General features: G+C 39.9%; 1 protein-coding gene across 2 annotated transcripts in view; it reads right to left on the reverse strand.

Moving 5' to 3' along the window:
- GALNT18 (polypeptide N-acetylgalactosaminyltransferase 18) overlaps positions 1 to 16,635 on the reverse strand; it is a 213,998-nt gene that overhangs the window by 117,139 nt on the left and 80,224 nt on the right. For both annotated transcript variants that reach the window (XM_064715707.1, XM_064715709.1), the window contains exon 3: positions 653 to 845. In XM_064715707.1, coding sequence (XP_064571777.1) covers positions 653 to 845 — 193 coding nt within the window. The remainder of the gene's footprint in view (positions 1 to 652; positions 846 to 16,635) is intronic.

Raw genomic sequence — 16,635 nt, forward strand, 5'->3', positions numbered from 1 at the left:
TACTTCTCCACAGCTCTTGGCTGTCTTATCTTCTGCAACTCTCAGGCTGCCTAATCTCTTCCACAGCTCTTGGCTGCCACAGGTCTCAGCTGTCCTATCTTCTATCACGTCAGGGTCACCACTTGTTGTTATCATATTTCTAGAGTCCCATACCTTCTGGGTGGTTTTCTCACACGCAACTCTTCACAGCAGTGTTGTTCCTGCATCTTCATCAGGACTCCTCCAAGGCTCTCCCTGACCAGCCAGCCCACCCCCTTTTATCCCAGTTATCTTCATTAGCCACAGCTGCTGCCCAATTAAGGACATCACAGCTGCAGCCCATCTAGAACAACTAGGATCGGGGCAAGGCCTCTTACACAATACATGTATTTTACCGAGACTCATAGGCCACCTATACAATACATAGATTTTACTATGGCTCAAAGGCCACCTATACAATACATACTAAGATTCAATGGCCACCTATAGGCCTGGAGGTGGAGAAGAGCTGGAAGGGCACAAGGGCACAGTGTGGCCCTGTAGGGGGAAAAGAGCTGGAAGGCCGCAGTGTGGGCCCACAGGTGGAGAAGAAAGGCTGCAGTGTGGGCCCACAGGGGATGAAGAGCTGGAAGGCCACAGTGTGGACTTTCAGGGAGGGCACCCCAGGACTCACGCGCTGGGCCGCAGGTCCGGCAGGGCCCTGTCCAGCGGCAGGCGGTCGCTCAGGTAGGCGTTGTAGCCGTAGTACTGGAACTGCTTCAGGGCCAGCCTCCTGTTCTCAGGGCTCAGCTCCTGCCCCCAGTGAGCAAAGAGAGACGAGTCCGTGAACGCTTCTGCAGGGCTGTCTTCCAATTTTGGTGGAGCTTCTACGAGAGACAAAGACAAAAGGAAACAGTAAGGATCTGCTATTTGAAAAAGTGTAACTTCAGCTCCACTTGCTGCCTGTAAGTCTTCCCATCACATACTCTTGTGCAGGTGTAACTATTAGCACATAAGGCTCAAAATTTAATAGTCAAAGTTAGGTAGAAACAATTATTTTTTATCACAATCTGACTAAAGGCTAGGACTGATAAATCTAAATGAATTAAATTTCAGAAGGAGCTTTATCAGAAAAGAATGCTATTTTGCTTTTATATACTAAGATGAAATATTTAATTTCAGCCTGGATTATCTTGCTAGGAAACGACTGAAGTTTTGAAGAGGAAAAAAAGAATCTGTACAGAGTGCACAAAACAGCTGCCGAAGTTTGTGTGTAAATAAAGTTCTTTAAAACTACATATTCAACACAGAGAAAATTCACTGTACTAGGCATCCGTGTTTAAATAGCATACTAATTTCAGTAATGCAATAACCCTATGCTTCAGTTTACCAATCCAGCATATTTGAGTTTTCAGTCCATATTTAGGTGCATGCGATGATGCTACTGGGATCATCACTTTGTAGTATTTGCTTGATTACAAAATGTTTTCATTTCACAAGGCCACATCTCTGGCTGTTATGCCAAAACAGAGAGGAGAGGGAAAGATATACCTAGAACTCAATTTAAGAAGAGTTCCAGTACAATGAAATCACAGCATTCATTCTCAATGTTTAGTTGCTCAAAAAGTCTGTTCAAGATGTCTTGTGAGCTCTCTGTGAGTCACATCACATAATCTAACCAAGAGAAGCCCTTGTTTCTGTAAACACTTTGCAATCCACAGCACACCAGATTTGTAAACAAGAGCCACACACACACACATACAATAAAAAAATCTTTAACAGTGACCCAACCAATTGAAGAACTCTCCTTTCTAAAGGGCTGTACTTACAAACACAGAGACTTATGAAAATTAAAGTGAATCTTCTGAAAATCTGCCAATTGTCCCCAAAGTCCTCCTCAGCACCCAGAGCCACCTAAAGGCCTGAGAGCTGAATTAAACTTCATGGAAACACCTAAGGACAACAGTTTATGTACTAGCACAATATGCCATCAGAATCCCGACTCCCAAAGAATGTCAGGAAGCATCCTTTGATCTCCTACTAGAAAGAACCCAAAATGCAAAAACATAAAATGAGAAGACTAGGTTATTTGATTTGTTCGAGATGTTTTCCTTTTTCCTTCTGACAACACTGACAGGAAACTAATGGCACTCACTTCCTACACCATGTTCCAACCTCTGTAAACATGAAATGTTTCTTTACTTGTCAAAGTAATGTCTCCGAGCCTGAATTCGGGAATCAGCTCCAACTCTTCAAAGATGAAAGACAAACTAAACCCTCAGTCAAAAGAGGAAACTACTCTGACAGGCCCTGCTACCACACAGATAAATATCTGAGAGAGGAGCTTGGCAACTACACAAGTTGGATAAACTCAGATCATTTTAGAGGGTCCTAACTTGAAAAAGGCAGGATAGCATTTGAATACCACTTTAAAAATCACAGCAGCATGGGAGGTCACAGATGTCTCTGTCTTTTCATGGATGAAGAGCCATCCCAGAAACAACTGCCTTCACAGACTCACACATATATTGGATATATTGAATTTTATCTAATGATTTTGTGAATCTCTTGCTGTTTTCTGATTGAAAAAGTGCTCAGTAATCCAGGTTGTATCTCAGTTAAGATCTTCCAGTAATGGATATCTGTGAATTTAGTTTCCAAGCTCTACTAAACCACTTACCGAATGCAGTAACTTTTTGTATGCTAAGCAAACATGTTATTTCAATACATTGCTCTACAGGGAAAAAAAAAATTAGCAGGAACTTCCAATTACAATTCCAATCAATGGAATTAACCTCGCATCTCTGATGACAAAGACTTTCTTTCCTTTATTTGGCTGAAAGCTCTTGGGGGAAGCAACTTTCTTCAGCCAGTCTCTCACAAGAAATAAAAATAATGATGACAGACCATCAGCTGCCTTTTGACTGGTCAACAAGTGCATTTGATGCCTTATCCTCAGTAAACAGGTGATGGCCTGAGGCCAGGCCTGCTTCCCACTTGCTCCTGCAGGTACAGAATGATGGCAGGGAGCAGAGGCCCAAAGGTGACCCATGAGCAGTACTGCCTGAAGCAACACTAGGCAGGCACATTCATCTGCTCAGTTAGTACCAAAAAGGAAAGATCAGTTCCATTTCTCCTGTGGGAAGAAAGCCTGCTGCCTGCAGCACATCACTGCAAATGTTATCTGGAGGTCCTCCCTATATTAACTTTACATACCATGCAAAACTGTATCCAGACACGAGCCTGATATTAACTCCTGGCAGACTGACTCCTTGCAGCTCAATCAATTAGTAGCAGATTTATTACACAGATGTCAGCTGGCTGCACATCTGGGCCAAAGAAGTCTCCTTCCAGAAGACTGGCTGGTCATGGTATCAGCCTGGAGTTGGTCACACACTGCTTACCTGAGCCAAAAACCCCACAGTTTTTTTCTGAAATCATCTGTCTCTCTTCAGCTCATACATTTCCTAGTTAAGCAATTAATGTTTATACAAATCCATTGCTTCATGTGATCTTTATGACCAGCTGCCAAGACAGAAATTCACTCTCCTCTTCCTATTGCTCATTCTATAAAATAAATCAGAGACACCAAATCAAAAGATACCACTGAGATAATAAGGGATAGACATTTTGTTGTCTGAGTGCTGCTTTGTTCTACAACCTCTGAAGAAAGCAAATCTTTTATTTATTACCAATTAACACAATCAATTAATAACTTTGATTTAATCTCCATGAAAGCCTTTGAAACTCACTCAGAGAGACCCATTTTTCAGCTCCATTCAGATTTCAACATCTTCCTAAGAAAAGTTACCATAAGCAGGTTTACAATTAAGAGAAAAGATCAAGTCAGAAAGGGTTGCAAAAATAGTTGCAGAGACAGATTCAGACATGCTGTTTGTTCTCACAAATACCTAAGTTTCATTTTGGTTCTATCCCTTATTTGACTGCAGGTCTATTCACAAAAGCAGCAGTGTTTCACATCAAAGCTTAGCCATTGTGAAAACGCCTTCCTAGGAAACAAAACTGCTTTACAAAGCCTGCAGTGTAGCCTTATCTGCTGATTTCATTAAGTGGCAGTAACAAGAAGGTACATAGAGTAAGTCAGCACAATCACCCTGTCTGAAAAAACACCCCTGTGTCAGCTGAAGACATCAATAGCTGCACTAAATGATACATGCTCAGGTCGAACAGGCTGCTCACAAAAAGGAAAATGAGCTGGAAATGATGCCAGAGAGTAGGAGGAAAGGCTTTGATCATGATCTCCAGTGCCTGACCCTCTGATTTCCCAGCCCAGAGAGGAAGGAACAGGCCATGATTACAGAGGTGATGCCACAGCTGTGCCTTGCCTCACCGTGCAAGGCGGACTCATGACGTGCCTCTAAGCAGACCATCATGAAAGGCAAAACAAAGCTCAGCTCTCTCACGAGGCCTAATGGCCTCAAACTCTGGCTCTGGCTCCCAGCACTCAAAAGATCTATATTCTATTTCCTGCAGGCAGTAGCCTTTCAGCTTTCTGTGGAAGGAAGGAGCTTTTCATCCTTTTCCTCTACAGGTGCCCTTCATCTGTTCAGCAATCCATACCCTCTTGCCAGAGGCCATTCAGTGTGACAGGTAAAAATCCCAGACTGGCATTGGATCACAGAGCCATGATACAGTGTTTAGAAGTGGAAAAACTTCACCTAAACTTTGTCACACAGCAAGATACACAGAGGAAAATCACACTTTTAAAATCTATTGTAATTCATGAAAACACTTTATCAGCGTTCTCAAAAATTGCAGTTTGACAATTCCTGTCTTGCAAGGCTGCTCCCAAGCAGGACCCTGCTATAAATCCTGTATCAGATGAGTGAACCTCCAAATGAAAACATCCTTGTTTGCATGGTGTGGTGAAACACTGACAAGCAACAGCAGAAGCAGCTCATCAAGATGCACCACTGCATCAGCCATGGAGAAAAGTATACTCAGAAGACAAAAATTGAAAGTTACAGTAACAGATCTTCCCTCAAAGAAGTTATTTTACTTATTCTCTCACCTCCCAAAAAAATCCCAATACTGCTGGCAAGGTGTCAACATCAATATAGCTTTGTGCTAAAAAGTGAACTTCACTGTTTTGAATATTCAAGTCAAGTTAATTCCTCTTGGCATTCTAGTCTTGTTCCCAAAGAAATGACTTCAGCAGAAGTGCTCCTAAGAAAAAAAATGCAGTATCTAAGTGGGTTAAATCCTGCTACTGCTGCTTACTTACAGCTTAGTAAATCATACTGAAGTTGCCTGGGCTCCTCAGAGAGACTGACAGAGCCTGTCAGACTCTGTCTGCACAGATGACAGAGCAGCAGAGCCCTAATCTTAAAAAAAAATAAACCTGATTCGAACTCCATACAAAACACACAACCACCCTGAGAGGATTCAGTCCATATGCAGTCTTTGCACACCCCAGCACACTCTGTAGTCAGTGTAAACACTGTAGACAGACAGGGAATGGGAAAAAACCCCAGCAAAAGAAAGGTGATCCTCTCCTCAACAGCTGTCAAGAAATCATGATAACACTATGAATAGTATACAGACAAAACTTTAAGGATTGAACTGTGTATGACAGCACATATAGAAGGAAATGCTAAAACTCTCTCAATTTTAAATTTTTTTAGAACTTGAAACACAATTTATATGTTATTAATTTATATGCTATCTTGACTGCATTTTAAGCAGCCAGTACACGCACATAATGCTATAAGCTATTAGCATGCTACTAACATATATTTTCATTTGTTTCTGTTAGGAGTTTTTTCTGATGAATAATCCCATGCTTGTTGTGCATATTAGGGTGGAAATTCAGTCCAGTTCTGCTGCATAGTGTAGATGTGAAAGAAGGGATTACAAATGACCTCACACTGATAAATCACAGTTGTACTAATTACCAAAGAACAGCCTTGGCCTTAATGGATCACAGCTATGACTAATAAGGATAAGTGTGATAAAAGGGGTGGGTTGGCTGGTCAGGGAGAGCCTGGAGGAGGAACAGGACCTAGAGGAAGAAGGAATGATCCAGAGAAACAAAACACAGAAGAGAGCTGCTGCTGCTGCTGCTCCAGAAGCTCTGCTGTGAGACCAAGCTGGGTCTGATGGAGTTAGAGCCTGCAGTCACAGTCGAGCTAGGTGAAGCCTGTGCTCAGAGCAGCAAGGAAATCCTTGCAGTCATGCTCCAGCAGGAATAGGCAGCAGTCAGAGTCTGTGTAGTCACTCAGTGTCGGATCTCAGGATCTCAGTCCTGAGGTGCTGGGCCACTGAGACCACCCTTGGGGGGCCCGGGAGTCGTGGAATGTTGCCAGAAGTGTCTGGTGGCAGGACTTTGACCCTACACGGAGAACGACACCTGTATGAAGATAAGAGGACTTCACCGGGGTGAATGGCGAAAAGATTAGCTAATTAGAGGGTGAGACACAGGGTTTAGGATTTATGTACAGGGGGGTTTAGAGAAGTAAGATGGAGGAATTGGGGTGTGTCCTGTCCTTCTTCTTCTTCTTCTTCTCCTCCATCTTCTGTGGTGATGGTGGCACTTTTGGATTAGCCATTACTAAAAGTGCACCCAGCAATAAGAATAAATGGTATTGGGGAAAAATGATAAATATTGTACACGTAACAATGGGTATAAAGATAGGTGTCTGTACGGAGGGCAGCACAGTGTGCTCATGGCTGACTGCTGAGCAGAGCTCTGTCGGGCTGAAAGAACATCTTTTAGATAAACAATTAATAAACATAAAAACCGAAAGAAGAACTGAAGCCTCTTCTCGTCCTTCGATACGCGGGCTGCCCCAAGGCCACTACGGGCCTTTCCAGGCCCTTCAAACAGACGAAAACCCGACAACTCAGGATGGCTAAGCTGTAAAGATGAATAAACCAGGCCCCTTTCCACGTTGTTAAATGAGCTCATTTCTACCCCTAACGAGAGGTCTGCTGCAACACTTGGCACCCAACAAGGACAGGCCTCCATGCAGAGGAGGTGGATGCTTCCTGCCCTGGCAGACTTTCATAACCCAACAGCTCCTAAAAAGTCATCTCACAAAAGTTACTTAACACCGAAGATGTCTGGAGATGACTCTCCAAACGTGCTCAGCGCTAGAGGGCAGTGTAAGAAACAGGAAAATTTGGGTCCTAAGAGAAATCTGAGGGGTTTGAGACTTCTAAAGAGCTTGTTAAAGAGCCGTCAGAACTACAAAACAATAAATTACTCATTAACCAGCAAATTCCATTATAGTGGTTATTTCCTATAGGTAAGAAAAATGAAATTTTTATTATGCTATTGAGTCAATGATAAACTGTTTGATGTGGGTGCACACAAACAACACTTTATAGGAATGAGTCCTTTATAAGGACTCTATATTTTTTCTGTATGCACTCCATCTGGCCTGTTCTGATCTGAAAACACTATAAATCCTGGGCACTGTTGTTCCTACTAGATGTGTTCTCACTACCAGCCTATTAAATTCCCCTTTAGCCATAACTGTGCCATGGATATGAATCAGGCCAGACAAATCCATGCATCATTCTGGCAAAGTTAACATCAAGTTACTACAAGCCTGGACAACTTGAAAACAGAGTAAAGGCTTCTAATTTACTGGAATGAGATTATGTAAAGAAATACACATTTGCAAGTACAACCCATTTCCCCTCAGATGAAGACATTGAAAACTCTGATAGGTACCAATACTGCACTTTTAAGGCTTTCTGTATCCATTGACATCAATATTTTGTCAGGGACCAATTTTGTTTTCTCCAATGTGTAAAAGGCGGATTTTCAAAAAACACACTATGAGGATATTAAAAACTAAGGAGTACCAAGTTCCAAGTCTTCCACTTTCTAAAACACAATTTTCAGCTTGTCCTAAGCAATACCTCTCTGCATGCCTTCTACTTGGAAACCAGATTTTAAGACAGTATCAATTCATTTAAAGCAACATATAATTTCTTAATTACAGACCTCCAAAATAAAGAGTGCTCAGAATAATTATTTATTGACTATAATTTAAAGGATTACCTTTATTGACTATAACTTAAAGTTTCATTAAAAGAAGTAGGTATTCAATGGCAAAGTTATTTTCCTCATTTCAAATAATTTTGTTCTTAAGGCCTTAACTTTAATCTGTAGGCAAACATACCACAATTTTTGGAATAACAGTCTAAAAATACAGTAATAATCTGCCAAAAACTGCCTGAAAATTGATTTGTTGATTTTTTTCAGTTGTGATACACAAATCCCAGTATCACAAACTGAAGTGTAAGTGCCCTGAACCAGCAGTGGTACCCATAAAGGAAAGAGAAGAATGAGATGGGCACAATTGCCTCCCTAATTTTTCAGACAAGCAGAGTGACAGCCTTGTTTCAGGTCGTGGTTGTAGTTAGGAGGAATAAAGCCCCCTGCAATGCTGATTAGATCAGATTGTCAAGGAAAATGCTAAACCAATTTAAGCCAATAATCTCTGATCTGTGCAATTTTGCAGGAATTACTTCAGTGGCCTAAAATGTTTCCTGTCTTGGATAAAAAACACATGTTATCATCACACATAACTGCCATTCTTTTAATTAATTGCAATTATATTTTGAAAATGCCCAGGAAATTTTATTATGGTGAACCCTATACAAATGAAAAGAAGATACAAATTAAACACCAATTTTGCAAAACCAACAGTTTTTCATTAGGTTCATTGATTACACTGAGTATTTTTTCCTCGTAAGATTGGAAGACAACAGAATTTCACAGATGAGAGACCAGTTAGCATCCTGGAAACAGAGCTGTGCCAAAAATTGAGATTGCTTCTACTTGATGCTGAGGCACAAAACTGAATTTCTAATGATGACTTTCCTCACTTCCTTATCACTGTGAAAGAAATAAATGGAAACAGAGGAGATCCATATATAAAGCACAGTTTGCAAAGGCAACAGAATAAACCAGGCTCCACATTAGGGCTCGGGGTCTGAGACCTCTCAAAGACAAGCACAGGGAGTCCTCTGCAAGACAGAAGATAAGAAGGTTCACAATATTCCACTGATTGTAACTGCACGTGTTCCTAAATTTAGGCATCTGCTAATGGGCTTACTAAAAAAGGAAACTCATCTGCATTTAATGAATAGCAGCCCGCATTTTTCTTGGGGATTAGTGGCGTTTGCATCAGTGCAGCTGAGAGGCTTTAAAAGCTCCCTGTGTTTTATATCCTAAACCCAGGTCTGTGTCACCTGGAGTAAACATGAAAGGCATTTAACTATTCTGAAAACCATTTTGCCAGGAGCTGTCAGGCTGTGACACAGCCAATTAGTCGTATACGTACAGCTTTTCTTTCTATACAGAGCTGAGTAATCACACCAAAAGTAAAGTTCACACAAGGAAACAGAACTAACTTTCTTCCACAGTCACCCAACTCAAAGCACTGAAAATAGGCTTCCTCTTTCAGTAATCACACAAGCTGATATTTTTCTCTGCTTGCCAGGCTATACTGAGCTCCCTCAGATTAGTTCTACTTCAAAAACTTCCATTCAGCTCTTTCAGTCCTCTGAGGAATTTTGTTTGGCCACTTCTTCGCAAACACAGAAGTTTTAGAGAGCAACAGCTCCCTCACCCAAGGCATCCTTTCCTTTTTTCCTAAGTGCTTCCAACATTTGGACGTTGTGAGCTGCTCCACCCCTTCCACCAGCATGCTCTTCTGTAAAAGCATCTTCCATTCTCAGGTGCCACTGCCCTTGCCATGCTGAAAGCACTGGGTGTAGACAAATGCAGCAGCAGGGAGCAGGTGTATTTCAAAGTTTTGTAAACTACACTTCAATTAAAAATTAAAAAAAAAGTCAACTAAGCATAACATAGCTTCTCCTCTTGGCAGAAAAACATGAAGGACAAATGAAAAGCGTTCTCCCATCTTTGATACCAAGTAGATGATTTGTGCTAATGTTAACATCAATAATACACTGAGCCTACCAAGATGTCCAGAATTCTCCTTGACATAGTAGGAAAAATTAAAGAAAATGCAATCAAATTAAGTTCTGTGGTTTCACAGGCATTTGGGTAAATGATGTGAGATGATACTTCAGCTTAATTTTGGAAATAGGACAGTGAGTCAAAAACATGCTGAAAGGAGACAACAAATCATGTGGACAAGCAGCAGTCTGCATCAAAAGAAGGCAAAGAGGAACTTCTAGATGGCACCCAGCAAATACTTTGGTTTGCTGTTATTCTCAGCTCACTCTCTATCCTACAATGAGGAACTTGGAGAAATATCTATTACCTGAGAATTTTCCTCTATTGTCTTAATTTAAGAACAGCAAAAAATGGCTTCACACTTAGAGCATTCTGCATTTCCTTTGCAAATTTAAAAAGCAGAATAACTTTTAAAAAATGTTTTTGAAATTGCATTAGGTAGACTGTTCCTCTGCTTCAGTTATGTGAAGAATGGGAACATCTGGCTGGCTGGTTATTTCTGTTTTGGTTTTTTGGGTTTTCTTGTCTGATTTTTTTTTTAAGTCATCATAGTCCAATCAGAATTTTAATTTAAAAAAAGAAAAAAGAAAACCCCAACAAAAAAAAGACAAAAAATACCTCAAACCCAAAATACAGCTAGATTGGAGAATGAAACAAACTTAAAGCTAGAAATACAGTTTTAAACAGAAATAAGAAGCAAGAGGAAAAATGAGGAAGCCAAGAAAAACTGGACTTACTGCCAAAATAGGAAACTAAACTAAAATAATGGAAAATTTAATTTATTATGAAGGCTACAATAGGCAATTTAGTTAGTAATTTCTCATCAAAAGACTACATATTTCCCTGCAGATCTCTGTGACTTTAGTGTGAGAAGCATTATTGAAAGGATCTGAGATTCACAAATCAACCTCTTGCAAATGTGCTACAGAAGAAGAGAAGTAGAAACATCTTCTAAGGTTTTATATTTATTACCTCTCCTGCAACATAAACCAAAGTTATACTTTGGTAAAATTCAGACACATCTTTCTTCTTCCTGTCCTCACCCCACACCTGATGATGAGCTTCTGGTAAACCCACAAAGCAAAAAGGATGAGAGGAAAAAAAGCTCCACCCCTTACTGGCACATATTTTGGAGTCGTGCAAGAATTTTCTTGTATTTTTTTAATAACCCTGTGTATCACGCATCCTGAAGAGAAAACCAACTTGTTCATTTTGTCCAAGATAAAAATCAAGACTCTTTGCTAAGAATCATTCCCGCCCTCAGCAGCACAGCATCCCAATTTAATCCAGGTCAAAGGAGCACTCTGCCTCTTGCCCTGCACCTACAGAAACACCCACATCTCGCTGAGTCTCTGTGTGCAGTGCTAAGAGGCACAGCTGCAGTGGCATCCATGGCAAAGCTGCTTAAGTGAGTGGGACACAAAGGAGTTCCTTCTGATTTCTGGCAGGTAAAGGTCTAGGAGAGCATTTAAAATATTCTCCTAGAGGTAAAATTCTCATCTAAGCTATATTAAAATGGACAGGAGTAGAGATTGCTTTATATTTAAAAACAGCAGAAGCATGCCACAGTTACATTTCATGTGCATTAAACAGAGGAGAGCACTTAGGAGATAGCTCATATACACATAATCCCAGAGAGGTGCTTACTAAGCCTAGCTGCTCTAAACTGAAACAGAATTATCCAGGAGTGTTAGCAAACATCAGCAAAATGCCTAAATAAAAAGGTAATTAAAACAGACTTTCACCAGTTTTGTATAATATCTTTAGTAGACAATCAGGGACTTTATTATTTATCATTATTGCTTGTAGTAGAGACTATTTAGGATAGATACCAGAATATATTCTGATAAAACAGCTCAGAACTGTGAGATATTTAATTTTGAATTTATACAGTGCTTTTAGGAATTGTTAAGCATGATACCAGATTTCATTAATCCCGAGGTCATGTCCAAAATGAGCAGTGTTTTTTTCATTTGCTCCACCTGCCCTGCAGGTGTTTGAAATCCACAAGGCTTGCAAATTAATTACTGATCAGTCATTGGAGTGGGATGGGCTAATCAAACTCCATTTGAAAAAGAAAAGAAAAGAATGAAAAATTTATTTTTACCATAAGAGTCAGGATATTAACTGCACAGTAGTAGTGAAGGAAGAAGTTCTAGAAGCAGCCAGCTCTGAACAGAAGACTAGGGAGAAGCTGCTGTCCCTTTGGAATAACTGTTCATCAATAAAACCAGTGATTTTCTATATTCAAAGTGCAAGTAATTTTCTCTAACAGCAAATGAAGTTTCTTAACCGTTTGTTCCCAATTAATCTTTGCTCCTGGAGAAAAGCTGCCCTTTAATACTTTGACACTTAAACACAGTTGGCAGTCAAGTAAAGGTAACAGCAGCAAAGGCTCCAGAAATTTTGTAAACAAATCCTAGCTTGAGGCAATGTCAGAGAATTAAATGTTTTACCTGGAAAATGGAGTATGGAATATTTTCATCCAGTAAAAAGAAATAATTATGAGATTAACTGAAGCAAATTAGAAATCAGGAGGGGATTTCTCTGGCAGGAGAACTAAGGCTCATTGTCTTGGTCCTAACAAACAACTCCAAACCTCAGCCACAAGAAATTTTCCAACCATCCCATAGTGCTACTTCACGTCCCTGGGGAAGGGGATTTGGTAAGCCTGCTGAGGAGGCACAGCTCCTTCCATGAGCAGAGCCACCATTTGGCTGGAATTTTGTAATGCCTCTACTTCCCTGTCCAACTGACTAAAATGCACCTATGCAATCCCTTTGCCTGTTTAGCCAATGGTCATTGTGTGACAGAGGTCAGCAGGTGCACAAGAGTTGGAGATTTTACTCCCAAGTTGCTTTTGCATGTTAAGTTCACTTACCACAAAAATATATCATTTGCATTAATTAAGAGCTTAATGCTCCCAAGCAAGTTTTGGCTGGGTTACCCAGGGCCAAAAAACTTGCCAATGGATATTGAAACACTCCTGAAAGGAACAGACACTGACACCAAGGGAACTCCTACACCAGTTAGGCTCCATCCTAAGTTTTGGAAGAGCAGCCTGCTAAAAGGCTCAGCAGAGCAGTGTTTCTGAGTGTTATCAGCATCTCTCTGCAGCTGCATCTCTGCCAACGTAGGAGTCTGAAAAGCACATGCAAGGAAACACTGATGAGATCTCACTCCTCCGTTATGATTTACATGAGAGTAGGCTGATCAGAATCAGATAATGGAGCAAAATCTTCTATGGTTTCTTCAATAAATGTTGTTACAAAAGGTTCTGTCCCTTCAGACATTTGCATCGATAACACTTCTTTGTTAATGCACTTTCCTGCCAAAGACCTAGCAAGCTGTGAAGGAAGGGGTGTCTGTTTTTCCATGACCACTTTTTTGGCTTCATTTACCACCAGGTTCTCCAGTTCTCCAATACTCCAAGAAGTGGAACCACAGATACCAGATTTCCACTCATTTAGGTCCTCAGCATCACCTAGAGTCAGTGGAAGATTTGTCATTTGTACTTTCCTGTATACTCTCAAGTCTAATTTTACAGTCTTCATAAACCAAACTGTGCACAGCCAGCAGCACATCCTTTGGCCTCCCGTGGAGGATGATGGTTGAATTGGGAACTTAGACTAAGACTTAGGCTACTTTTCTCCTCTTGCTGCTCATAGCACCCTTCCACAGGGGTAAAGGAAAGAAGAGGATTTCGTTTTCTTCCTAAAATAATTCCTTGATTATCTCTGCACAGCTGAGCTCTCACAGAAAAGCCAGAACGTTTTCCCCATGGATCTCATTTTGCCATTGTAAAACAGGAATAGCAACACATCCCCTGCCTTGCAGGAGTATTAAAACAAAGCTACACTTCAGAGCTGCTCAGTACCAGCCATCACTGAAATGCTTACAAAACCAATAAAAATCTTCTTTCTTCTCATCAGCAAAGACATTAAAGATCAGCCACTTCTCACAAATTCCTCTGCATCAGCAGACAGGCTGCACCAGCCCCAATGTTCAATTGCTTGCTGTCCCACAGGAAGTTAATCCTGACAATGCTGGTTCTGCTGTTCCCAAGCCACCAGCCTCCAACGCTCCCTGCATTACCAGGAGCAGATGTTTATGTTACAATTCCATTTCCTTAACTAGTATCAGAGGATTGGTTTTCTGTGTAAGGAGATTTACTAGATTTTTCCAGCCTCTTTAGAGTGTGGCTTGTGAGGAATATTAGATATTTCAGTAGCACCATTTTCCCTGCAAAGAGTCATGTGGACTCAGATATTCGTTGTCTTACAGCCTGGTAAAAATCTGGTTCTGTGAACAATTGTTACCAAGAGGGTTTCCATTCCCAACTGACCCAATCATACAGCAGGTTAGAATATACTGCAGGCAAATAATTTTGTTCAGGCAAAATTCTTCCGTTAAACTGCATCTTTTAGCCCTAACAACACGTGCACTTCTTTGCTTAATTACACAGCCTGCTTTACCCCTCTCTTTTCCCATTCCCATTTTTGGGTTTTTTTGCTCAGAGGTATGCAAACCATCTGTGCAGTTAACATGGCCTAATGACTATCTGCAAATCTGTTCCCTGAAAGTGATTCTACAAAGCTGGGAGACCAAACAGTAAATAGGAGCAGCTACTAAGTGTTATGATTTATTCTTATGAAGCTAGAGCATTCAAAACTTCTCTGAAGTGTTCCTGAAAAGATACATACATTTTATTCTCATAACACTAGCACAGTGTGGAAACACATACTTATTTTATCACTTTTTTTTTTTTTTTTGTAAAATTCAAATGTTTGGGATAATGAAAGAAACTCCAGGGAATTTACATGCTGCATTTACATGCAGAGGAACATTCCAGAGTCAAAAGATACATCCTTGGCCCACAAAACACCAAAGCATGTTTACAGAGTCTCTGAAAATGTCTGTCTTCAAATTTTCACACTGTTTTCTCTTAGGTTGTATTTTGGGAATCTGGTTTAGAGATTTACATTAAATTCTTCTTGTTATTTTTTAATATTAAAATAGTAAATGTACAAGGGTATACCTAAGTGAGATATTACTTATAAAGTTATACCACCAGGCAGAACTTAAGTAAACAGCACTAATTATACTACAGGAGAAACACTGACATAATCTGACTTGGAATACTACTGATGTAAAGAACAAGTGCAGCTTTTCAACCACAAACAAGTGCTGCAACTGGAGCAAAGACAAACTTTTGACCAAAGCCAAAACCTGTCCCATAAGAAGAGCCCCCTTTTCCACGTTTTGGGGGGGAAAAAAAACTAATTTAAATACACTCAACAGAATCATAGGAGTTTCTTATTAAAGGTATTTTCTTCTGGTAGCTCTCACATGCTGATGCTCACAGCTCCCAACAATTTAAAAAAGCCCTGTTGTATAAATCTTCAAACTTCTTTAAAGCTTCTATTTCTAATTGTTAACATCAATCTCAGCATAACCCTGAGTATGAGCATATCTCTTAATATATTTCTTACAATATATTTTCGCCTCTGTAGAGAAGAGTAGAAGCAGAGGACAGGTAAGAGCAAGGAGAGGAAGTGTCATATTTATGAGGTGTCCCATGGCAGGGAGGAATGATGGACCTGACTCCATGTTCTCAGAAGGCTAATTTATTATTTTATGACACTGCATTATATTAAAGAATACTGTACTAAACTATACTAAAGAATACAGAAAGAATACTTAGAGAGGACTAGAAAGATAATAATGAAAAATTTGTGACTCTTTCCAGAGCCCCGACACAGCTTGACCCTGATTGGACAATGAGTGACAACAACTCACATGAATCCAATGAAACAATCTCCTGTGGGTAAACAATCTCCAAACACATTCCAAAGCAGCAAAACATAGGAGAAGCAAATGAGATAATTATTGTTTTCCCTTTTCTCTGAGGCTTCTCAGCTTCCCAGGAGAAGAATCCTGGGCAAAGGGATTTTTCAGAAAATATGATGGCGACAAGCAAGTACTTTCATTATTTTTCATCCAACCAGCAATGAAGAGTTACTGTGCAGAAAGCAGTAATTATGCAGGGGGGGAAAAAGTCAATGTAAATCTCTTTTCTCTTGGAATAAAAGGACACTTTACATACCACAGTTTTGCTCCTTGTTGTGTTTTCTGCAGTGACTACTCAGATCTTCTACTGGGGACCAATTCAGCCCTTGCTAATGTTTAATTTAAATACTAATTGCTAAACCACACTTTTGAAACAAACATTCCTTAATGGAGAAGATAAAACATAAAGGAACATTGAAACAGTAATTCCAACGTTGTTTAAATATTTAAGGAAACTGAGTTATTCTTTCACGAGTATCAGTTAAATGAATAGCTTTATATAAAATATATTCAAACTATAGAACTTACAAAATTATAATATATCTCTTCCAGAGGTAACAAGACATACTGACAGAAGAAAACAGCATGGCAAACTAGGGAGGGATAACCCAAAACTTTGTTTCACTTGTGACTGGCTGATAGATTATTGTGTCTTGCCAATGCTTAACTGGATTTCTAAGGTCTAACTTTTAACATCATCATCTGTCTTTTAGCCATACTTGACAAAGAAAATTAATTCATTTGGATTTATGCAAGCTTCTTCACAGAATTTCAATGTATAAACATAGAATTCTATTTTTAAATTTAATATTTCCCATTAGAAAAGAAGAGTGAGGAATGAGATTTTGTCATATTTGTCACATAAT

The sequence above is a fragment of the Zonotrichia leucophrys genome, chromosome 5 (genome assembly GCF_028769735.1).
Source record: "Zonotrichia leucophrys gambelii isolate GWCS_2022_RI chromosome 5, RI_Zleu_2.0, whole genome shotgun sequence".
In the NCBI taxonomy this organism is placed as follows: Eukaryota; Metazoa; Chordata; class Aves; order Passeriformes; family Passerellidae; genus Zonotrichia; species Zonotrichia leucophrys.